This window comes from Empidonax traillii, unplaced genomic scaffold (assembly GCF_003031625.1).
Source record: "Empidonax traillii isolate 1590-97213 ecotype Southwest subspecies unplaced genomic scaffold, ASM303162v1 scaffold325:size649781, whole genome shotgun sequence".
NCBI classification, from domain to species: Eukaryota; Metazoa; Chordata; class Aves; order Passeriformes; family Tyrannidae; genus Empidonax; species Empidonax traillii.
In genome coordinates, this window is record NW_020955518.1 from 32,025 (window position 1) to 58,201 (window position 26,177).

Below are 26,177 nucleotides of genomic sequence, written 5' to 3' on the forward strand. Positions count from 1 at the left end.
TCTAGAGGTCCTTTAATTTCTTAGTGCTGCACCTTCACCAGCCATAAATCAAATAAGTTTGCTGAGCCTAATGAAACTATGCAGATATACAGCAGATAAAGGTGACATGTTTTCCCACATCCCCAATTCACTCAGAAAGCTGGCACTCTCCCCTCCACCACTGGATATATCGAATCTTTATCAAAAGAATGTGAGATTGGAAAGACTGGCCATATCTTGGAGAAAAATAACCACACATGGCCGAACAGCAGCAGCAGCAGCACACAGGAGCTGATGCCTTGGCACTGTGCTGATATGAACCACGTCAGAAACACATATAGGGGCCATACACTGGGATGTGAGTCATAGCAGCAAGGAGATATCTGCTCCCATGCAAAATATGAGTCATTATCAGCCTGTGGTAAATTCTATCCTCAAAGATAAGAGATCTGATCTGTAGATACATTCTGTATGAACTTCATACATGTGAGTTGTACATGTAATACAGGGGCTTTCAAGTGAACCTTAGGATTCAGACTGTCAATTTACAACTAGCATTGAAAACCTAGTTGTCCAGCTGGCCACGTGCAAATGAACACTTTTTATTCTGTAGGGAAAATTCGCTCCATTTGCAGCTCAGAAAGGCAAGTATAAGATGTACCCTATGGCTCCCGACCAGTGCTTGTCTCTGTTAAGCACAACCAGCAGAGACCCTTTTCTAGTGTATATTTTTGAAATGGACAAAGCATTTCAGAGACAAATAACCTTTCCTCAAGCAACAACTCACTGTTTATTTGCAGAGAAATCTCTGACAAAGTGGATGAACTTTGGGGAAAACAAACAAACAAACAAAAAAACCAAAAAACCACACACCAGTTCATGAAGGGCATAGCCCGTGGTATTTCTAAATAATACAAATACAGCATTGTCCAGAGTCTCATGAGATCGTTAGTTCCTTAGCAACCTTGCTAAATGTAGTGATGAGTCTCAGACAGGATAATTAGCATGGCTCCATAGACTTGGATTTCCAAACTGCATATCATTATCTAATGCCCCAAGTCAAAGAGCATACATGTATTCCATCAGGACTGTTCTGAGATGTCACAGAATCATGGAATCAGTGGATTTGGAAAATACCTTTATGATCATCAAGTCCAGCTGTTAACCAGCACTGCCAGGTTCACCTCTAAACCATGTCCTCAGGTGCATCTGCAAATCTTTTCAATACCTCCAGGGATGGTGACTCAACCACTTCCCTGGGCAGCCTGTTCCAAAATCTGACCTCCCTTTCAGTGTATATACTTTTTCTAATATCCTCCCCTGACAACACTGATGCCATTTCCTCTTGTCCTATCACTTATAACTTGGGAGGAAAGACTGAACCCCACCTGTCTATAACCTCCTTTCAGGTAACTGTAGAGAGCAATAAGGTCCCTCCATAATTTTGCTGGAGCCTCACTTGCAGTGAGCAGTGGAAGCAGCACTGAACACTTGGAGAACACTCGGATGCTGAGAGCAGCCAGCCACTGGCAATCCCAGACAGCCCAAGAGCCACTAGTGAGGATAAAGTACCTGGACTAGTTTAGGTAGAAACAGCCCTATCTGAGGAACTGAGATAAGCCAGACATTTCAACTCAGTTATTTGAATGAAGTGGCAGCTTGAAAACTAGAGGGATGAAGACAGTGCTAGCAAAAGTGAGCTAAGCTGAATTTTCTCATTACACCTTGTCGATTGCCAAGCCAGCAATGAGTGTCTCTGAAAAGGCAGACTAAATCTTCCTTTAGAGTTATGTTCCTTCAAATCACTGCCAGCTGCTTCTCCTCTTTTTCCTCTCCTCTATCCTTTCTCTTTCCCCCACTACATGCTGACTTTATAGCACTCTTGGTACCTAAAATTATTTCTGGTTTGAATTACATTAAGAATCATTCAGAACCAAAGTGACAAAAACAATGACCTTTGTCAGGGGTGGACCAGAAGAGGCCTACAGAGAGCGGAGAGAGATGCAGAAAAGCTGCAAGGAAGGCTCAGAAGAAAGGATCTATTTAGAAGACTTCTAGCAACTTTAGCTGTGCAGAACTGCTTGGGACCCAGCTACAAGGCTGCAGCCTTGCAGCTTCAGCAGATTCCCCTGTCCGTGCACCCAGAACAGTCCTTCCATTATTCTCCTAGCTCTCCCTTCCCCCTAAGTGACCTGACATATCCCTTTAGCCTATCCCTCCAAGTTCCCATATCAGTAGCTCTCAGGATTTGATGTTCCTAGCCGGGGTTCCACCTTATTCCCGAACTTTCTGTATTCCCCTGTATAAAAGCTGTCTTCTTGTTTTAATAAACTGCCATTTTGTGGGTCATCCTCTGCGTGACTCGTCTCCCATACAAAATGTGCCACTGGGTCTTGTAGCGTGACCCCCGTAACCCACGATAGACCTTTATTTACTGTGCTAAGCTTTCCCAGGTACTTACAGAGATGTTGATTATTTTGTCGAACAGCAACACCTGTGGTCCAACGAAATCGAACACAAAGTACTGTGGGAAAAGGTGACAGCAGGTCAGAATCATCCTTGTGACGGCAGCCAGTGCAGTCAGCTGAATGGTTCAGCTCTTTGGGTTACCACACAGAGCCCCAGTCAGACACTGAGTGTGCTGGGGAGGCACTGGTGGATGCAGCAAAACCCTCTCCTTGCCTCCAGCTCGTGTCTGCTGTGGCCCAGACTAGAGGGTATTGTCAAAGGGACAGGAGGTACAAGGAAATCCAAAGGAGCTGTTGGTTTTGGGGGTTGTTTTGCTCTTGTTTGTCACCAGCTGCATCAAGCATCTGTGAAGGAAAGGCTGAAACAGTGAAATAATAGGAAGGGGAATGAGGGTTTGGGGGTGGGGTGGGGTGTGATGGGGTGAGCAGCACTATAGACCAAGCTCCCAAGTAGATCATTTGAAAAACTGCAGCAGCAGTGGGAGTAGAGCAGAATGAATTGGAGAGGGTGAGGAACAGGATGGACAGAGTTTGAGAAGAAAGAGCAAACAGAACTAAACCCAACAGAGCTGTTGCTGGTGCTTGACCCCCTGGACAGACCTCTCACCTCAGACATGTGGGTGCTACAAACTTAATTCATCCCCTTTTGACCTACTAAATAACAGACTACACCCAGAGCCACTGAAGAAAGTATATTCTTTAAGGGAAAGCACCTACCTCATTGTAGAAAGGGGCGTTTGTGCCTTCCTTTACTGTTGTTTGCTTTTTCTCATCACCTATCTCAATGATCACCACAGGGTCGATGTTCTCACCCACCAGCTGCCTGGCCTCAATGATGGTGATGGCAATCTGTGGGGCACAAGGATACCAGGCACACTCCTGGGCTCAGGTACAGCCTGCCTGAGGAATTCAGAGGCACTTAAGGGCCACCACTCCCTGCTCACCTGATAGTTCTGGGATTTCAGCTCCTCTTCATGAATTCTAGTCACCAGCTTTGCCCTATTTAAATGACAAAACAGGTCATTAGCCATGTCTAGGCACGAGCTGGTACTTGGACACATGTTGGAAAGACTTCTGGACACTAAGCTAGTATTGTTTATGACAGGTAGCTTTGTTGTGAACTGTTAGGCTTGATTTCAGCAGCAGAGACCACCTCTGTTCTCATAAACTTGTTAATAGGGAAATGTTTGGCATCCACACAAACCAGTGCAGCTGCCTGCCATGCATGGGAGTGATTTCACTTGCTGATCCCATCAAACCTGACCCCATTCCTCCCCTGGATGAAAAAACAACTACACAAGCTCTTTGCTATAGAGATTGCTGCTCCCTCTGGCTTGTTTTCTTTAGCAGAGTTCATTAGCACAGTTGAGGCACTCACAGGATCCGCTTCAACCTCTCCCTGCACTGAACAGCATCTGTTGATATCTTTGAGCTGACAGTATTTTGCTGACACGTACATCCCACTCTGTCATGTGGGGCAGCAGCAGTAAAGCGATCACTGCTATCTGTAAATGGATTATCTGTCAGCAGATGTATTGTCCTAGGGCAATGCCATTCCCCAGAAGGATGGAAAAGGTGTTTTGAGGAATATTAGATGAGATACACGAAAGAGCACCTTTTCCTATTTGGACTTAGGGATCCAAAAACATTGGACAGGGCATCGCTGTTCATTGGATCTTCCTCTCCCTCTTCTCTTCTTCCGAGATTGTCATGGAGAAGAATTGCACTTTCATCATGATCACCTGGTGAAGAAAACAAACAAGAAAGTAAAACCCACATCTGATTTCTTCTAGCAAAAAGGGTCATGTGGAGCAGAGCAGGGGATTTATCAGCATGAACTGAATATTTTATTTTTGGTGGGGGTGTCCCAATTAGAGATACAATGGTGGTTTGTATTGAGCAGCACTGATTACAGTAGCAGCTCCCCTCCTGTGCAAACCACCAGGCAGGTACAGACAGGCACAACTTTGCTTCTGTTGCAAGGCAGCCAGGCACAAGCCAGCTCCACAAAGGTTCCTTCCCCAGCAGTCTCATACAACATCTATGCTCCCCAGCTGTCCTCTGACCCTTGTCCAGCCTTCCTAGAATACAGGGAAGGTCAAATTGTCTCTGCATCAGTGTAGGCATAGCCTGGTTTTCAATCCCTGAGGGAAAGGCCGTAGTTTTGCACCTGTAGCACCAAGTTCCCATGACTGCCCTCCATATCCTATTTACCCTAGAGCACACTGTTTGATTATGGGCTTGCATTAGCCTGTATTGTTTGCTCTGAGGCTAAAGCAGATAAAACTTCTCCCCAGCTGGGAGGAATGTCTTGTAATTTAGTAAGGAAGTGGTCTTTAGTTTTCTCTACTCCAACAACCCAAATATCTTGCTCTAAGGACCAGGGGATAAACTTTTAAAAAGTAGTGCCTTTTAGCTTAATAATGCATACTGCACAAAATAGGCATTCTTGTTTCTGACACTTGTGGTTTATTACAACACTGTACTTCAAGGGCTGCAAAAATAGTTTGTGAGACTACAAAAATAAAACTACTGAAGGTGAAGTCTTTTTTGTTGTTGAACTACAGGTCTTGGTGAACTGGTGGTGATAGGAGAGGAATGGCAGTGGGAGGATGTGCAGAGGAATGTATCTGTAGTTTGGAAACCAGTGGTGTGTTAAGGGAAAGAAATAAGAGAATTTGTGCCTCTTATGGGTGTACTCACATCAAAACAAAACAAAACAAAATAACTGCTGTACTTTAAGAGGAGAATTGTTACTAAGTAAAGTTCACAGCTTTATTGAGTCAGCCCATTCAGCCATCAGGGCCTACACAGGTTTCTAAAAGAAGTGGTAGTTCTGGAGGAATTACACACCTTATCTATCTATCTATCTAAATGACTTATCTATCTCCAGAGTAGACAAAAAATACTTTCAAAAATGTGACACCTCTCTATTGTAAAAGTCAGACAGTTTTATTTTACCCTACCAGACAGAGCAGTCTGAACTCAGAGAATCTGAATGTGGACTTAGTTAACGTAAAAAGAATTAGCTCTCTGTTTATTTGGGAGTGATAAAGAGTGTACTGCCTGTTTTATCAATACTAAGCCTTGAGACACAATTCAAATGAGTTCACATGAAATTAGAGCAAATATAGTCTCCCATCTGCTCTTCCCAGTTGCAATATTGATTTATGAGGCCTTACCCAGTGCATCTTTGTTTGTAATAGTCAACCCTTTCTCGCCTTTTTTCTTCTTCTTCAGCTTCATGCCACCAAACAGCCCCTTTCTGAAAAAGTAAAGAAAATTGATCATTGCAGTCTCTTTAAGGTCTTTTCTGTGCTGGACTCTAACTCAAGGAGCCGTAAGGAGGAAGTTTTCATTTCCAAGCAAGACCATTATATTCTGAATTTCCTTTTTTTGGGAGCAAACAAGAGAAAGCTCTGATTTTATGCTTCATCTAATTTTGTTTATTTTTAAAATTTGCCCATGTACAGGCAATAATAATAATAAAATAATAATAATAAAATAATGAGAGAAGAGCCAAAACTTCTGATTGAAGAAAGGCAGTAAGATGCAAAGAAAGTAAATCAAAGATAAGTTTCCAATCTACTGACTTCCCACACATGTAGTTCTTATGCCTGTGACAAGACCAGAGATAAAAGACAAATTACAGGATCCAGATCAAAAGCAGTTTTCCACTGAATTAAGATAAACATAAATGTAAATGTGTAAATTCCTTGGTGACGACCCCCATGGTATCAGTGGCTCAACCACCACAACAGCTTTGCCTTTTATTTAGTTAGTTCTCACTCCCTTCCAGCAGTAAAGCCATGAACAAGCCTGGACAAGGGTTTCTCCTCAAGCTATGTTAGAGAAATGCTTCTGCCCAGCATCAACACCAGCTCTAACTGTGTAGGACTTATCTGCCTCCTTGCTATACTGGATTAGGGAATTAAACCATCTTAAAACCAATCAACCCAGTTAAAAATTGGTAAGGTCCTTTTTCAGATCACGCCTGGATAAAGTGGCTCTGTAGCCTCATTAGGTCTTCCTTATTCCTTGTGTTCAACTTAGGTTTAGCCACAAATCCCTGCCAGGAGCCTACCACAGTCATCCAGGAATGCGATGCATTCACAGGGTGAGATGTAGGCAGGGAAGCATGGCCTCAGCTGGTTGCCATCAGAGGTAAACCATGGCAAAACATTCAGCAGAGACCCATGGGGCAGTCCTGCTTCTTGGCAAATTGATGGCAACTCTCCCATGGCCCTGAGTCAGGAGGCAGTACAAACTAAGCACCTAAAGCACCTCTCCCAGCATCAGCACGGAGCCAGGCTGGCTGTTTAGAGGTCTGTGCTGGTTGTCCTTTTCTTATTTTACTCTTCTATTGGTCCTGCAGCTCTTCAGTGAATAGAAAGAGCAAGGAGAAGGAGCAGTTGTGTTTTGTAGAGCTGGTTTTAAACAAGGGGTGAAAAGAAATATCGCTACAAATGTCACACAGTATTTTCCTCCTAACTCCCACAAAACTCTTTGTCCCATGTCAGGCTCCAGGAGCACTGATCCTGCAACAGGACAGTGATGCTGTTCTGACACTTTGCAAGCACAGAATGAACTATGACTACAAGACTTAGAACTTCAAGTCTCCAATTCACACCTGGCCTACTGCTCCAGCTTCTGTTCTGCCATACCCACAGCCAAGGAAGGAGCTGATACACTGACAGAGCAGGAAAGCTGTGTGAAAAAGATGGGACTTCTCCCCTTTGCCCCTGAGCCCAGCTCTGCACAGCATCCATTCTTAGCAACATGGAAAAGAAACACCATTTTCTGCAATAAAGCTGTGCCCAGAGAGCCCCTTCCAACAGAAGATTTTGAAAGATGGGAAGATGCCAGCTAACCTGCAATTGCCTCCCTGAGAGATTAAAGAGGGTAATTTAGCACAGTTATCCTCACACTCTGGAAAAGTTTATCTTCATTGTTTTCTTACCTTTTCATCCCTTTTCAAAGTATGTGTTTTCAAGGCATATAATTGATCATTCAGGAGGGAGTTGGGGAGTGGAATTCAAATCTCTGAGCACTGGAGCATGCAGTTCAATCTTTCCAGGTCTTTGAATGCTTTTGGAGACTTTAATCAGTATTTAACAATAATTCCTAGAGTCTGCACATGTCTTTTTACAAATCAAGGCCTGGTAAAACAACCACGATAACATAGGAAGCATACACAAAAGTTCTTAATGATAAAGTGGACTGTGGTTGGAATAGAAGTGGGCAGTAATGGAACCTTGGCTTTGAATGTCTCAACTAAAATTTAAAAAAAATGAGGTAAGAAATTGATAGAACTAGACTGACCCTGAAAGACTATTTTCATTAAATAAAAGCCTGTGGACTTGAAATTTTGAATTAACCAGACCAATCTGACTTATACTCCGAAATTTAAAGTCATTGCAAATTATTCATCTAGCTTTATTTGATGGTGAAAATGTAAATCCCATTGCTGCAGATTTTACCTGCTTGCTGAAACCAATACAGTTCGTATTTTGTATTATATAGTAGTGAAATATGTGGCTCAGTTTGCAGGCAGTTTGGTCTTTTTTCAATTTGAAATGTGACGAAAAACGTTTCAGCATATCTGAAACCTTTAATTTTGAAATGTTAAAATTACATGGCTTTATATTTTGAAAATATACTTCTTTACACCTCTTTTTGAGAGCTGAAACAATCAGTGAATCCCACACAAATGTGTGATGTGGTGTATTTCAACTCACCTAGGACTTCTCTTTTATTAGTACATCGTTCTGTACTATTTTTCCCAATTATTGGTTCTGTTAGTTCAAGAGGAGCTCTCTGTGGTCATGATTTCATACCACAGTTCTTCCAAGGAAATAAACAAGCTGCATATTCCAGATGGAAAAACAACCTATACTGCTCAAGAATTTTGTGATATTAACTCTGGCAAACAAACCAGGGACTGAGAGTCAAACACAGAGGATTTAGTATAATGGCAGCATTTTTGGCCAGAAGTATGCAGTGACAAACGCTCAGCACATTTTTTTCCGCTGTCATCAAAGGACTTGTTTGCCTAAATTGCTGTAGGCATAAAAACTTACCTGGAGAAGCACACAGTCCAACCAGCCAAAACAAGCAGGCACCTACCAGCTGAGTTCACCTGATAGCAACCAGTGCTCAAACATCTGAAATCACCTGCAAACTCAGGGTGCCTTTAGCTATGGAGGAAAAGATACTGCAAACTGAAAAGGGAAGCTGATAATGTTTCATTGCATTCAGGGCAAGCAAATTAAGTTTACTGGCCAGGCCCAAGAGGAATGTCAGCAATGCCAGGCACACTAGTAAAAAACACACAACTTCTGTGTGCCAAAGAAACCCAAAATCTGACCAGTATGAGTGGAAATGTAGTAGCCAGACAAAACACGGCTCAAGCAAAGTAAGACCCAGAGGGTGACTGGAGGAAATGGCCACTAATAAAGCCTGATGTGGAAACTGGGCTGTCTTCCGTGATTCTTATGTTTATATAACACTGCAATTGCTTAAAGACAGAAGTGCAGAGGGTGCCACAGGGTGACAGGTAGAGAAATAGCCAAGTTCACCTAACTGCATGGTGCCAGTCTGGAAGTAAACTGTATTTTAGTCTCAGGTTTTCAGTTTGTCAGAAGTTTGGGCAGAGAAGGGTATCAGGATGCACCTGAGCTCTCCTGCACCCCTGACCATGAAGAGAAGTGTCCCTCAGCAGTACCAGAGAGACAGCAAGCACAGGTCACCTGCAAGGCTCAGCTGTGGGAAAGAAGAGTGCGGGTTGGTTTGCCAAGATGGCAGGGCAGCATTCACTGTGCATGGGACTTGCCAGAGAGAAACTTCTCTGTAAGGGTCTAAACTAAGCAAATGAAGTTTTCAGGGAACTGAAGATTCCTTCAAAAAGAGAGGCTTCATCACTTTGCTATGTAAACTGCTTTTCATCCAGTGGCAGTGTACGCACTCTACTATTGTGCACACAAGCAACAGCCACACTTTTAATAAAACCATTTAGGCTTATTAAAAACATTCTGTGGATACTTTTTTTGTGATAGACAGTTTGTTCTCTTGGAAGGATGGAAAAAAAAAAATCAATCTTTCCTCAAACTTCCACAAACTGTTTCTCTTCACTGCATCTTCAACATAGATTCAATCAACTGCAAGAAGTCATTCACTCATCATGGACCTGTGGTGAAGGTGGAGGTTATTAGTGTTGTGATAGTACTGACAAACTCAGTGAAGATTTAGCCCCTATATGCTACATGATGCACAAATACAGACAACGATTTTCTTCCTTTCTGGATCCAGGAAGTTAACTTAAGACACAATAAAACAATTTCACGTCCAAAGAGAAGCAGATGAAAGAATTCCTGCAGGCTACCAACAGGTTTCCTGTTCTAAGTGCCTTGATTAGAAGCAATTAAAAATCAGCCATCTCAGCTAGCCAAGAACATTGCTTAGTTCAAAGAGAACTGAGTCTCCCAGCTCCTTTCACATGGGGATTGTAAAAAAAATCTGGAGATAAGACAACTTTTTCTCTTCTTCAACAACAATGTGGGCCTTACTTTATGACTGTGACTCACTGACCTTGATATAAATTGTAAATAAGAGTGGGACACCAACCATAACACAGCATTTGACTGTACTCAGACCATGCTGAATTTGAATCAAAACTCTGTAAATACAAGGGTTCATTTCCCATTATCAGTGCCACAGGTTCACTGGGTCTGTGAATTGATTTTCATACTCTTTGAAAAAAAAGAGTCACAAATTGCATTCTCCTCTCATTAAGGTTCATCCATGGAAGATTCCAGCTTTTAAAAAAATCCTTTTGCGCTCTTTCTTTGTCATTTACATTGTCCCACCATCACAGAGGCTTCGCGATCACTTCTTGCACAGCATAATGTTCTCTAAGATATCCAGTAATTGCTATTTGCAGTCTAACTTAAAGGAAAGTTGGCAAAAAAAGCACTTCAGGGTTGTCAGTATGACAGTACAAGTAACCTTACTAATACTGAATTTCCTTGGAGTTTCTCCACATAGTTTAGACTTAGTTTCTTGTTCCAGTAAAAGCCTTTCAGATGTATGTGTGCTTGGAGACCTGCTGTATGAGGAGACTATCTTCTTGCTGTGGGAGTGGTCACCCATCATCCAGAGGCAAACGGGCATCTCTGGGGTGCATGTTATCTACCTCACTCCAGACACTTACTGCATGATGGCAGAAAACACTTCTCCATCTGTTATAAGGTCAGAAGAATAAGCTGAGCCACCTAAACACAGGCATGTGTAGCTTGAGGAAGGACCTTCTGTCCCCTTCCACAGAGCCCCCTCTCAGTGAAGCTTTCCAGTTCTTGCTCAAGCAAACCCACTCTTGGGCTTACCCTGCCTTAGATCAAGATGCTTGTCAAGGTCCATTTTCGTAGCCTTGAGCCTTGGGATGCCCTTCCCTAGTGCCGCTGTGAGAGCTGCGCTCCTGGTGGCACAGAGGAATGAAACCAGGGAGTGAGATTTGGAGACACAGAGGACAGACACAGATACAAACCCTGTTTTATCCAGCGTGTCCCCTGAGACCATCCAGCTCTCACGTGGACAGGGTGAGTGAGCTGCCAGTGTGCTCCTGGCAGCAGAAAAAACCTTATTGGAGCAGTTGCCCTGTTTTTTCCCCCCCAAGTCCCTTCTTCCCTAGAAACAGCAGTCTCAGCAAATTTTTTGGAACCATCAAAATTAAGCAGTTCAGGGATGATCAAAGGTTTGTGCAGCTCAGATCTGAGCCACCTTCAGTGCCTCAGGATTGTAAAGCCATGGGTACAGAGACTGCCTTGACTGAGGAAGTGTTACAAACCGAAAAAAGAGGAAAAAGCCTTCAGCGTTCTTACACATGAACATAAAATTGAATAGGTATGTCTGTAATTTGCATTTTGTAAGGCAGCTTGGTGGGTGTTTTCTTTCAACAGAAGTTCATTTTCCAAAGAATTTTGCAGTAGATCAAACAGTATTGCACAAGGTGAATAATTATCTACACATGATTGTTCTAATTTCCATCAAATAAACACAAGTAAAAGGAACATAATTCTTGAGGTTATAAAAATGGTTTATCCCCTCTTTTCAAATGCAAAAAAAAATTAAATCAAAACCATAAGAACTACTCTTGGCTCATTTTATCACTTCCCCAATATGTACTAGTCAAGCAAATTGAAAGGAAAAGTAAATTGTCTTATAATTTAAAACCCTCATTTCAAAGAATAAAACATAATTACAATACAAAGATGGGGTTTCAAAATGAAAAGCCTAATCAATCTAAAACAATCACATGAGCAGAGCTGGTTAATTCAGAACCATTTTTTATTAAGCTAGTGTGTCATTTGTGATAACAAATGAAGTCCCAGGGAGAAATTTATTGCACTACATTTAATTATCAAAGAGGGTTGAATAAAATAGCTTCTGTGTTCTTGGGCATATGGAAAGCAAAAAAAAATCTTAATAAGTGGGTAATGATGTACTTATTTCATGCCTTCTTTTCTCAGGATTTCAGAAGTTAAGGGAAGATTTTGCCTGTTTATTTATTTAATTTATTCTGCTTCCCAGTGCCAGGATTGCTTTGTACAGTATATGGTTAGATCCCTCATCCTGTTTCAGGAATGAGCTTCCCTTCATCCCAAAATCCACTATTTCTGCTGGTGACAATACAGTCAGTATTCAATGATACATACTAACTGCACATTCAAGAACAGGCTCTAAATGAGCTACTGGGGAAAGAAATTCTGCTGTCTTTGAGGATAACTCTCTGTAAAATTTCAGTTTGGTGCACTGCAGGAGTCAAAATCTGAAATCAGCCATTAAAAAGCTGAAGAAATGAGATAAAAATATGACTTCTATCATATGCCACTAATTTACTGCATTTTGGCTACAGATCATTGCTCCACTTGCTCCTCTCAAAAGGAACTCAAAACTCAGCAGTGTGGAGAAAACACTGTTAAGTGTGATCAAAGGAGGGTCCTGGCAAGTCTGAAAAAGAGACAATATTCTGTATTTTTAAGATAGTTCAGTGAGTAAGAATAATCAAGCACGCCTGAGAAGCACTAAACTGGCAACCAAACACAAGAAGATTGTCCTGGAGTCATCACTGCTGGTCTCTGAAGTCAGCAGCTCAGTGTGCAGCACCAGTTAAAAAAAGTCAACACAGTGCTGGGTATTGTCAGGATGGGTGTAAGGAAGGAAGCAGTGAGTGTCACTTTGCCTCTAAAGCACTGGTGAACCCACACAAGATCATAAGACAGGACACAGAATAAATCAGGTCAAAGTCTCACATTCTGTGGGGAGCTTTGGTCTCCACATCTCAAATAAGACAACAGGGTTAGGGAGGCACAAAAAAAGGGTGGGAGAAGCCAACTTAGACTGAAACAGCTGGGACTCCTCATATGGAGGACGGATGACCAAGTGGGAATAGGATCAAAATTTATAAACTTCAACTGGTGAATAAGGTGAAAGCAGAGCTGTTTGTTTCTCAGCAAACCCCACAACACTAGAATGAGGATGCACTTGACAAAACAAGACTGAAAATACTAAAAGGACCAGATGGGGATGTATCCACTAACACACGATAAAAATGTTCTGGATGCTGGGGAGAATGGACCACATCAAGTGCCCAGGCTTGTGTGCTCTCACTGAATATCACTTGCTTCTGCCACTGCTGGGGAAGAGCACAGTTTCAGATGGATATGGGATCTGACCTCATAGGGTATTTCTCATGTTCTGTTTGTTCCCTGGTCATAAGTGTCAAACCTCTGCATGCCTGGGTAACCTGGCAGTCATACTAGATTTCAATCAGGTATCAGACATTTCTGTCTAAATGATCAAAGCATGCAGCACAACCTTTCACCAAAACTATACCTAATCCAGCATAAAGCTTGATAGTGAAAAAACTAATCCATTCTTGGAACACACTTGAAGAGGAAGGTGATTTCATACCCAGTTAGCAGGGCCTCATCTGATCATCATGTTCTTGAGAGGTATCTGGATTTACTTATTGTGGTATTGTATAACCATACCTGAAGCAGTGTTTGGAAGTGAGCTATAAAATAATGAGTGACATGGAAAGATGGATAGAAAAGAATTTTCTCTGTTTTGGTCCCCAGACCACAAAACCACAGCGTGCAGTGACATTATCAGACAACAAGCTTAAAACAAATGAGGGTGTGAACAAATGAAGTGTTCTTCAGTGAGACATGTAAATTATAAGACGTTGCAAGAAAGGTTTTTGAGCTGAAGAAGTCAAAGAGATTTCAGGTATATTTATGGAGCTTGTAAACTTTCTAAGTGCATGAAACTGCTGAGGGCCTGATCCCCTGCTCATGCCTGTTTCAGACTCTATTCCCAAGTATCTAACTTTGGCCCCTCTTGAGAGGCAGAAGCTGGGTTAAAGGAGACTTTAATGGTTTGACCCAGTTGATTCCATATTTTTCAGCATTTTAATTAAAAAATATTATTTCTCTAGATACTGTTATATGCAGAAAAAGAAATACCAGATATAATAATACACACTCTGAACAGCATGTAATTTGAACTTTAGAATTGTGCACAGTTCTGCCACAAACTATGTAAAACTCCAGACCCTGAGGTTTCAGAGATAGCAGCACCATATCATGGGAACTCTGCAAATGCTGACCATTCACCCTGGCACATACAGCCTTGTTCTTTCAAATCCTGCCCCTTCCACATAAAATCAATGACTTTTTATTGACACATTTAGCATCCTTCTACATAATGAAACATGACAGCAAAGAAGCCACATCCTGAACAGGTCATAGTGTCAATAGTCAGCAACTTCTCTTATCTCAGTGCACAAGATCTGGGTAACAGATCTACTAAATACTAACACATGCCTAGAAAACAAAGAATGCAGTTATTACATGCAGGGACGTCATTTCTCTGGTTCCTGCACCTCCCCTCCACAGGGAGCTTGAGCCATCACCTGCTGAGCTCAGAAAGACTTCCCATGACTTTGTGCAGTTAAAAATTATTAAAGACTGCACAAGGCATTATAGACTAGATAAATACCAGAAATAATAACCACACTTCCCAGGAGCAGTTAAAACAAGCATTAAAGGACTTGTTGATTTTCTTTTCTTTCAAGAAAAAGTCTTTAAATATAATTAACTGAATTAGATTCAAACCTTGGAAGAATTTTGCAAGAGTATTGGACATACCTGTGGGCCAGAGGTGTCACTGCTGAGGGCTCCATCCTGCTGGGTTTTTTTCAGTTGCTATCTTTTAGCTTGGAAACAGTCTCTCCAAGCTTATAGAATCATGTAGGTTGGAAAAGACCTCTAAGATCATCAAGTCCAACTGCCGAGTCCACCACTCAACTCTGTCCCTAAGTGCCACATCTACACGTCTTTTAAATATCTCCAGGGATGATGACTCAACCACTTCCCTGGGCAGCCTGTTCCAATGCTTGATAAACCATTGAGTGAAGAAATTTTTTGCAGTATCCAATCTAAACTTACCCTGGCAACACCAGAGGCTGTTTCCTCTAGTCCTATTTGCATTTAAGCCTGCACTGAAGTTTGCTTCTTGCTGGTAGCAAATGTGGTGCCTGGTTAGTCAATTTGGTAAACACTGAACAAGAACAAAGACCTCTCTGCAAACATTAACTCCTCTTGCTCTGCAGGGAACTGCAAGAGCCAATCAGTGACCCAAGTGCTGCCCTTGAACAACAGCTCTGAGCTAAAAGGCCACCAAGATTTTCACACCCATCAAGACACCTTGAAAAAGTTTGGATTTTGTATAGACCTGGCAACCATTCTCTGGAAAAATAGATCAATTTAAAGTATTCTTGTATTTGCACCCACTTATTTTTTAACAGGAACATAATTTCTTTTTCTCTACTTTTTCTCTTTCTCCACCAATACCTTCCCTGACTTGTCCCTATTGCAGCCCAAAGTACAGAACTCTGAACTGTGGTTTTCCCTTCTATTCCTCCCACCTCCTTGGTTAAAAGGCTTAATATGTGTTATTTTTAGTTAATAAACCATCACATTAGTCTCAACTCTTGTCTCCAGTCTTGGAGCTACTTCCTTGACATTTCCTCTTGGACATAGTCCAGTCCTTGCTGATAGCAAATTACAGAGGTACAAGACCTCTTCTATTCTGCACTTCCCAAAGGCCGTTTTCACACTGTTCTTAACCTTGTCTGATGGGCACTGACCTTTAGAGAGGACAGTATTTTACCATGAAGTGGAACGTGTCATTAAGGACACCTTTGGAATTAAACATTTGAACCGCAGCAGAACCCCAGCAGGGGGATTCATTATTCCCAAAATACGTAATTAAGCTCCCTGCTGTGAAGAAGTACCCATAGCACATGAGGCATCAATAGTTTTATTGGAAGGAAAATGCAGAGAGAGGAAGCTACATTAGGCAGCTTAACCCAAGTGATCAACGAGGTTCAAAATTCTGCATCCTTTTGTTTCTTTGGGGTGAATTTAGGGAGATGGCAGCTTCTGTAGGTCATGCTTATTTGCTCTGCCTCTGTTCAAGAAAATTCCAGCCTAGCTGTCCAGAAGCTGTCCTGCCCTTCACCAGCACCAATTGTACTCTTGTTTGACTCAAGTGACTGAGCAAAGCTCTGCTAAGAGGAGAAATGATAATTAAATCAGATATCTCATACAATCCTGTATCTTTAAAAAGCATGTGCAATAGTCCCTTTTCTCCACTGGAGCAGAAAATTAATGTGGTTTTTTTTATTTATTTATTCATCCTTCTGAATTTTGCAGTTAATCCCAAGTTCTTATACTGACTTTTACTGGGGGTGCTCTTCTTTAATTTCTTTTCTTACTTTCTCTCGTCTTCCTTCTTTTTCTTACACAAACAAACTACTGTGAAAAATAATAACAACAGAAATCACCAGCAGCTCATGCCTTAGTTTTGGGTGATGACATGCCTGTGCCCCAGGCAGTTACTGTCGATTTAGCTGTCTAATTCCCTTAAAAGGCTCAATAACTTTTTCTTTGAAAAGCATTAGCTACACTAAGGAAGGGAACAGCAACATGGAGAATAACACACACACACCTAGCCCAGACAGACTCGGCCAACAGCAGAACAGTGTGAGCCCTTGGGATGTACCACACAATACTGCCACTTCAAAGCACATTCACCAAAGTCAGGTTTTAAAGCTCTCTGTTCCTAGATGAATTCCTAAACACTGTGAACAGTCAGAGAACCCTCTCGGGGGAGGGGTTGCTCAGTGTCTGGTAACATGAGGGGAAAAAAAAAAAAAAAAAAAGGAAAATTAAAAAAATAAATATCTCTTTTGCAGGGTTGAATTGAGAAATGATTCATGACCTGTACAGAATGGTTCCACTACCCTGCCATAAAAATTGTGATCAAGTAAGCTGAACTGGCAGCTCTGCAGGAAAAAGCTGTCAGGGAGAGTCAATCCCGGGCACTCAAGTACCCACCAGTAGATATCAGTTTTGGTTACCAGCATCTTGGCAGGCATCCAAACTCTCCTTGCCTCTCTGGAGAGACTCCCTGCCAGGCTGCAAGCCACCTACACCATCCAGGTCCCAAACAGCTTTTCTTCTACCTGGACAAAGCTTCCCACACGGCCTGAAATAATCCAGTAAACACGCCCTTTGCTCAGCTGGAAACGGTGGCTCTACATTCAGGACTCAATTAGTACTTGAAGAGCAAAAGCTGAGGTGACTTCCAGCAGCTGTCTTGACCTAATTGAGTCTCCCTCTCTTTTCTTTCTTTTCTCTCTCTTTTCTCTTTCTCTCTTTCTCTCTTTCTCTCTTTCTCTCTTTCTCTTTTTCTTTCTCTCTTTCTTCCTTTCTATCTTTCCTTCCTTCTCTCCCTTGTTCTCTCTCTCTTTTGTTCTTTTTCATTCTCTTTTACCATTCTTTTTCTCCTTCTTTCTTTCCCTTTTCTCTCTTCTTTTCTTGCCTTTCTTTTCTTTTTTATTTTGAAATGGTAACAAAACCAAGTCTTGATTAAAAGAGCAGATATTGTTGGGAAAGAGGATAGAGAGTATGTGTGTCTTGACTGCTTCATTTTCTGTAGAAAACGTTTTCAGAATTAGGAAATTTAACAGTTAAGGTTCAGTGTGTAAAGAGGTGTAAATCAGCCTCCAGGCCAGATGGGATGCCTGCCTTAAACTGCCAACACGGCTTTTTTAAGCAAATGTAAACATGTACACTGCTCCTCACTTCATGTGCCTCCAGACTGGCAAGGCTGGTGAGAAGTCCCACTGACTGTTCTGTAACTAAGCACTGTAACAGCAGGGAAAGCCTGTGAGGGTAGTATCTCCTGTTCTTGTTGATGGGAAGGACCGCGTTCCACGCGCAACTTCTGCTCACGTTTCCTGAAATTCATGTTTCCAGAGCTGCTGTGCAACAAGAAGGACAGAAGCAGATTCCATGTATATGTCCAAACACAGAGAAATCAAACCAGAACACCTGGTACAATGGAGAGTGTTCTTCCAGGAACTACCTTTTCCATTTCGTATTACTCACTAGAAGAGTCATGGCTGCCATATAAAGAATAGGTACTGTGTGATGTTTCCTATCTGTATGACCATTGTGCTGATAATTCCATTCCCCTCACCCTTTGCCAGTGAAACTAAAAGCTCTTTGCACTGTGTACATACCCTGACCCAAACACAGTGGGGTCCAGGCCTCCACCTGCCACACAGTAAATGCTGGATAAGGGGAACAGTGCCCAGGATTGGGATAACAGGCTTCAGGGTTGTGGTAGCCAAAATGAAGCTTTTTTTCAGCAGGTGATTAACAACATCCCACTAAAACTGGTGTAAAATAAAGGGGGAAAGGGTTGTTCTGTGCCACAGGAATAGGTGGACAGAAAGTGCTGAGCTGTTCATTTTATGAATCTCAGGTTGAACAGAAACTCCCTTGTATTTACAGAGAGGGTGTTTCTCTGAGCTGCCTGATAAAGCAAGGTGGGGGCTGTGCCCAGCACCAAGTTATAGGATACTTAGGAGTGTCAAGAAATAGAAAGCTTACATAAGGAGAGGTTTTCAATAGTCAATATGTTAAAAAAGTGACTCAGATCCTCTACTGTCATAAAAAGTAGACCAGACCTGGGCTAAGCCCAGCCTTCAGAGCAAGGGAAGGGATAAGAAGAAAGTCAAGATGTAGAGTCTGTTTCCAGCCTCATTCCTGGCACAGCTAAAGTTATATAGCTTTGAGTGCTCAGTTCAGTTAATGGATTTAAAACATTTACATGTCACATGGGAAGAGCATCAGGACATTTAAGTGTTTTTTGAGAAGTGGTCTAATAAAATCCACAGTGTTTACAGAGATGGGCTGGTGCCTCTAAGGCTTAGACAACATGTTTCCTCACAATTACCCTAGGCACTTAGTGATCCACATGTTTTGTGTTCAGTTCCTTTAATGGGTGCAGAATATTGTTCTCAATCACCTTTGAAACCCTGAGGGACTCGGTGGCTTTTGCCCCACTGAGCCAGGTGGGAGATGTCCTGTTCCTGGAGACATTCAAGGCCATGTTGGACAAGGCTCTGAGAAACCTGATCTTTCTGACAATGTATGGCAGGGGGGTAGGACTACAGGACCTTTAAAGGTCTCTTCCAACCCAAACCATTCTATGATTCTAAATGGCCCCAAACTGGGCACGTTGCTGCCAAAAGCAAGCAGCTATAAACAGCTATAAATTCATTTTGTGGCAACTTGGAGAACATGAAGCATAAATCAATGCTGCCAGGGAGTCATCAAAGCATTGGAACAACCTTATTTGAGAGAAATTGATACTTGGTTAGAAAAACTGAGACTCTTAAATAGGCTGTCTCCTCAGCAGGTATGAATTGGTGTGTTCCCTCAGTGACTGGGTGGCCCTGTATATGGGATTGCTGTAATTTTTAAGGGAAGAATCCATGTGTTAAATGCCACACAGAACCATCTAGCTAATTATCCAGCTGAAAATAAGTGAAGAGGTTTGATAGAGCCAAGTATAAAGAGCAGGATTTGACTTTCGTTAAGTGATGCTGAAAAGCTTAACAGCTGGGCCAAGAGAATTGCAGATAAGGTTGTGTCTGTACATGAACATGGCAGGAGCATTTTCCCAGTGCTTCCTACAGCTTTGGGGAGCATCCTGCAGGGTGGTCACACAGGGATGGAGAGCCAGAACATGCTGACTGCTGCAAGACGTGGCTGGTGTGGGGCAGTGCTGTTGGGTTACCCTTGGTGAGTTTATTTCTTCCTACAGTTGAGCAGATGGGTGCTTTGATGTAAAGGGAAATATTTAAAATTTGAAAAATGTAATAAATGCTTTGCAGAAGTGAAGTATTACATTCAGTGCCCTACCCAGGAGGACCTCAGAGTTGTGATACCATCTCTAAGTCAATCTTTTCGCATTTAGTGTACGAGGAGTTTTTATTATGGGAAGATAAGACATAGAAAAGTGCAGAGGGGGTGGTACTTGGGAGCCCTGAATTGTAATCCCAACCTTGCTCAAGGCAGCCAAGCAGCTCTCTGTGCCCTTGCTTCCCCTTCCACCTCCCTGCTTGTACAGTGGGTGCTGCAACGTGGCTCAGGCAGCACAAACTGACTCAGACCCTTGCTAATGCCTTTGGCTCTACCTTTGCAGTGTCATAAAAACCCACTGTATCTACAGAATTAATGAAGCATCGATGACAGACTTGGGTCTGTGCTGGTCTGCAAAAGAGACCTGCTCAGCTGAAAAGGCGGAGAGCAGCCTCATTGCCAGGTCAGCCAGGAGGGGTCTTTAACCTGCTCGTAATTAGTCATGATCCCTCACTTAGTGCTCTGTTGGTGTTAAAATAAGCCTCTGTCTCCCATCCTGGGAAGAACTGCTCCTGGCCAAGCTTTGTCTTGTGAAGTCAGCTCACCCTTGCTGAGCCATTTCTCACAGACAGTGATTCAATCCTTCACAGTCTGTGCCAGGTCTCAGCATTCCTGCCCATGTTTTGCACCTCATCTGTGCAACCTAATTATCCCCAAGGGGCTTGTTATTTTTCAATACTCCCACTACACCTAATCTTTGACTTTGCAAATACCATTGGCAAGATTTGTTAACAAATTACTGCAGAGCTAGAAAAGGAGAGGAATCATAAATCCCATTTGGGTGGACTTGGTGCACAATATTATGTATGGTTTGGATGCCATCATAAATCCCAAGTCAAAGGTTGGTCTCCTGTGAAGGTATGAATTCAGTCATGGTGGTTTAAGTCCTCTCCCTCCTTGCACTCCTGATCGTCAAAGGCTGCCTGGGCCATGCATATGAAACATTCCTAGGGCTGCCCTATTTTGCACCAAACCCTATCAGTCCCAAAGGCTCTCGTGTGATCTAATGGGGAAGCAAGACTCTGCTTTCTGTTCACTACAGCTATCAGGACTCATGACCCAAAATTACAGCCCATCCCAAGGTTCATCACCTTCCAGTGATGTTGTAAAATATACTATGAATGCCAATTAAGCAGTGACATTTGCAAAGCTGCTTCTGTTTTATCAGTACATTGTTTGCACTGGAATGTAACTGAACTGACTGTTCGACAGGGAAGTATTAATCCCAAATAAATCCTTTCTGGCACAAGAACAAAACCAGACTGTTTGCTGTGGGAAGTGCTCAGCATCTGAGTTTATCACATACAGAGTGAGATTCTCTACCAAGTAGACATGAGGTCCAAACACAGCTCGGGGAGACAAGCAGGTTGGTTTCCACAAAAAAAAAGGTGTGAGCACAAAGCAGCTCAGAAGTCACTACACCTGGCATGGAGCTGATTTTTCACTCCATCCTCAGAAAGGTTGTAGCTCACCTTACCAAGTATAGAGGTGCAGCAGCAAGAGACCTGTTAGGCACCTGCAAGGGCCCTGATGGGCCCATGTAGAGCATAAGGGATGCACTTTGCCCTCCCGGAATTTTACCAAAAGCTACCGCCAATTCTTGAACCCAAAATATAGTTCTCTGTTTACAACTGCCTATGTATGAGATTAAAGTAATGAATTTTGCATTGCCCAAATGTCCTGACAACACTTTTTCTCTTCTTGTGTCCTTGTGATCCCACACTACCATCATTAGATCCCTTTTCTTTTTAAATCTATCCTTCTTTATAAATCTGCTCTTACTGTGCCTTCTTCAGTCCCGGTCCAAAAAAGTACAAAGACAGTTGTTGACCAAAGTAAAAGATGCTCCTCAATGAAGAGGCCAGTAGCTGGTGTTCCTGACATTTACTGAAACAGGATGAATATCCTGCTTATCTTAAAGTGCAAAGGACTCATTTGTTTCTTGTTCAATGGGGCTGTGAAATGCTAGAGCTTACCAGTCATATGTTCCAGAATAACCTCGTGTTCTGCAAAACTTTCAAATTAATCTTCAGAATGATTTTAGAGGATTATCTTCATAACAGACATATCTTTTGAAAGCCAGAAGAGCAGATGCTGCCTTCAGTCTTTCTATAGATGCCAGGTTTAAAGTGAGCATTTTACGAAATAGCTGGTGCAGTAATTGTGTTCAAGTTCAAACAGCAATCATTGCTGGGTGATTTGCTCTTCACTTTGCATAGCCTGTACCCTGCCAGGCCAAATAAACTCCTTTGTTCTCCAGTCCTGAACTACTCATGAGAGAGAGAAAAAAATAATAATACCTAAAGAATTACTTATAGAGGATGAGGATAATTGCCCCAGTCAAATCCCAGCTTTTTGCGCACACCCAGCCTGGTGGGGCAGCATGAGAAGCTGAAAAGTCTTTGACTGAGTGTAATCACTGCTCAGCAACAATTAAAACATCAGCGTGCTACCAACATTATTCTCATTCTAAATCCAAAACAGCCCCCTATACCAGATACTAGGAAGAAAACTAAGCATATCCCAGCTGAAATCAGGACAACGTGCTTCACACTGATGCTGCCAAATGCCTTTAAACTGGACTGGAAATAGGACTTCTCTGGTGCTGCAGCAATTGTGCTTCCATTTGCTATCAGCAAATCCAAACTTGCAAAAAGAAAGTGTGTGACCATCATAGACTTTCCACAAAATCACCCTTTATTTCAAAGCAAGTTGCATCTTTCAGAGGAGGGGACCTGAAAGTTCTGGAAAAATATCTTCTCCCTCACCTTTCATCACAGCCATCAACATAACATCATTCATCAATTTTGCTCCTCCATTTTACAGTTGTTGGAGGGAAGCTGTTCAAATAAAGTCTGTTTAAAATGTCTAGAGCAATACTAATATCTACAGTAAACATCTTTATGTCTCAATATTTGTGTGTCATCAACATTCCAGAGAGCAGCCCCCCTTCACAAGGTGCAACTCAGAGGAGTTTGCTGTTCAGGGGTATGATTCACACTTTGTCAACAATAAGCGCATTTGGTTGAACCAAGAAGTTTTGGTTATTGCAGTATTTCTCAAGGCGTTTGGAAGCAGCCAAGCTGCAGCAATTGTCATAAGCTTTGTTAGTTTCAGAGATGGAAAAGGCTGGTCAAAAATAGCTGTCTGTGAAGTCTGGCAAGAAGCCTATCTCTACATAAAAATTGCTCCTTTTGTGAAGGATTGGGTCTGCATCAAATTTCGTTCATATTTTACTGGGTCTAATAAAGAAGAAAAGCAGACAAGTATGAAAGAATATACAGATTATTAAATTAAGAAAGATTGCTGTAGGAATTACTAATATGCCCCTTTGTATATAAACAGAGAAATAATTAATCTTCTGTTTATAGAATCACAGAATCACAGATTAGTTTGGGTTGGAAGCAACCTTCAAAAATCGTTCATCCCTACCCTGCCACCACCACAGGCAGGGAACCCTTTCATCAGACCAGGTTGCTCCAAGCCCCATCCAACCTGGTCTTGAACACTTCCCAGGCTAGGGCATCCACAGTTCTCTGGACAACCTATTCCAGTGTCCCATAAAGAAATTCTTCCTTATATCCAATCTAAACCTACCCTCTTTCAGTTTATAACCATTGCCGCTTCTCCTGTCGCTACAAACCCTGGTAAAAAGTCTTTTTCTGTTATTCTGTAAGTGCCCTCTACATATTGAGGGGCTGAAATAATGTCTCCCTCAAACCTTCTCTTTCCACCCTTAACAACCTCAACTCTCTCAGCTTTTCTTCGCAGGAGATGGGGTCCCGCCCTCTGACCATGTTTGTGGCTGTCCTCTAGACCTGCTCCAACAAACAGGTCCCTGTCTTTCTTGTGCTGAGATGCCCAGAGCTGGATGCAGTGGTGGCAGGGGACTCCAGGAGAGGTCTCACAAGAGCACAGGAGAAGGAAAGAATCACCTGATGGCCACGTTTCTTTTGATGCAACACAGGACACAATTGGCCTTCTGGACTGCAAGTGCCCAGTACCAACTGATGTCCAGTTTTTCATGCACCAGGATCCATAAGTCTTTCTCCTCAGGGCTGCTCTCAACCCATTCATTCTGCAATATATTGATATTGGTGATTGCCCCAGCTCATGTACAGTACCTTGCACTTGGCCTTGTGAACCTCATGAGTTTCACACAGAGCCACTCCTCAAGCCTGTCCCTCTGGATGGCATCTCTTCCCTCAAGTGAATCAGCTGTACCACTGAGCTTTGTGTCTTCTGCAAACTTGCTGAGGGGTTCAGGTGACTCAAGGAGAAAAGCAATACATCACTAAAGTAATTTTCCATATCCAGTATTACAAAAACCTTCTCTCCCTAGCTCCAGTGATTTCCTTTTCCTTGTGCTGCATTCCCTAACAGAGCTGTTGAGCTGTACTGAATAGGATTGTAGCTCCAAACTTGAAATAAAGGTCACCCACCATGTTCACTGTTGCTGGGACTGAGGGAGGGTGGGTCTGGTCTCACTGCATAGTAGCATGCAGGACCCTCCCAGCAGAGCAGTGGAGACAGACAGGCTCTCCCCGAGGGCATTTAGCTCCAAAGGCTTATCTGGTGTTATGTGAATTGTTATCAGGAGGAATACTTCCCTCAAAGATATCATGTGGCCTGGATCCTACATAATACCTCAAATTAAGCAAAAAAAATAAATCCCACCCAGCCTCCTATTGCCTTTCTACTGAGATAACCCTTTTTCAGAATACACTTTTGTTTGTTTTAAGGTATTCCTCAGCAATGCAGCAGAAATATCCATATGATAATAATTAGAAAGTCTTTCTTCTGAGGATTTTAAAGACCTTTGCAAGGGTAAGCATAGACTTATTTTAAAGATGAGCACACAACTACGCAACCCATGGAACTGATCATGAACTGGCCAGAAGGCAAAGATTTTTGCCTCCAGAGGAGGAGGTGATGTGATGAAGAGGCCCTTCTGTATAATGAACTCTGAACTTCTGAAAATGAAAAGCAGTGTATCCTATTTACTAATGGGTTGATGAGAGAAAAATTCTCCCCAGGAAGCTCATGGGAGGGTTCTCCCTTTGCCCTTCCCTCAGCAGTGGTACAGGTGATAGCCCATAGCAAAGGGCACAAAAAGGAGGGATTACAATTCCCTAAGTGCTTACAGAGAAACCCAAACCCTCCTCCAAAGCAGATAAGCACAGTCAGATGTCTCTTGCAGCTGCCCAGAACTCGCTGAGGGAGGTCCAGCTCCTTCCTTGCAGTTGTGTGGTTTTTCTGATGAGCTCCCTGTGCCTGTCACAGCCCAAAGCTGCTTTGAGAGACCAGTCTTGCCTTCCAGCATTGCACACAACACAGCTGCACCTCAGCAGACCCAAAGTATTCAGACTGTGGGGTGGCAGAGAGATATAGAATCACAGAACAGTTTTAATTGGAAGGGACTTTTAAAGGTTGGCTACTCCGACCCCCCCTACAATAAGCAGGGACATCTTCAAGCAGATCAGGTTGCTCAGCTCAGCCCTGTTCAACCTGACTTTGAACGTTTTCAAGGATGGGGCATCCACAACCTCTCTGGGCAACCTGTTTTACCATCCTCATTGTAAAAAACTTCCTTGTATCTAATCTAAATCATCTTATATAAGTTGAAACAACTGTGTTTTTTATTCAACTGTAAAGTGACTTTTGGACAAATTTGTAATAATTCTGCATTTTTTTTAAATCAGTCATTTACACCTTAATAAATAAATAGCTAAAGTTACATCATTTATTGTTAGTGGATTAAATCCTGCAGTCAGGAATGCTGATGTAAATTCTAAAGCAATTCCTTATTTCTCCAGAGCTATCCCAGAACTGCATCTGAAATAAAATCAATAACAATTAGCAGAATGTCAGCAGTAATATTACTCATATTTCCTTACTATCCACGGAAACCAGGTTCACTTCTGAAGTTACAAAAGCAGCACATGAGAAAATGAGTCCATGGACTGAATTAAATACTTCAGCATCCTCCAAGTAAAAATCCACAGAAAGAGCAATCTTAGCAAAGGACCCAGAAGAAATTGGTATTAATATTTTTTAGATTGGATTCATGTAATTGTTCTATTTCATGTTTTCCTATGAACAATTCAAATTCCAAAGTGTTTTACAACTGCTTGTTTAAAACACTTTGCATTGTTAAAGCTAGGGTTTCTTAAAAATCAACTACATCAACTGAAATGAGATGTATCTAATCCATGAAAAACACACTGTTACCACTTTCCAAAGCTAATAAACTGTTTAAAGTCAATTTTAAGAACCCTGAACCTGGGATGTCTCTGGTGTAGAGATTAACCCAACAACCCAGACATCTGATGGAGATTTCTGTCCTCTGCAGGATCAGACAACAGAGCATTAAATAACTTGGACTCCAAAA

General features: G+C 42.2%; 1 protein-coding gene across 1 annotated transcript in view; it reads right to left on the bottom strand.

Moving 5' to 3' along the window:
• Nucleotides 1–26,177, bottom strand: part of LOC114061318 (fer-1-like protein 6) — a gene marked incomplete at its 3' end in the record, with an annotated part of 66,404 nt that overhangs the window by 32,021 nt on the left and 8,206 nt on the right. The window contains exons 2-6 of the mRNA XM_027891685.1: nucleotides 5,630–5,712; nucleotides 4,063–4,189; nucleotides 3,392–3,446; nucleotides 3,165–3,296; nucleotides 2,441–2,503 (exon numbers count right to left, since the gene is read on the bottom strand). Of these exons, the coding sequence (XP_027747486.1) occupies nucleotides 2,441–2,503; nucleotides 3,165–3,296; nucleotides 3,392–3,446; nucleotides 4,063–4,189; nucleotides 5,630–5,712 (460 nt within the window). The remainder of the gene's footprint in view (nucleotides 1–2,440; nucleotides 2,504–3,164; nucleotides 3,297–3,391; nucleotides 3,447–4,062; nucleotides 4,190–5,629; nucleotides 5,713–26,177) is intronic.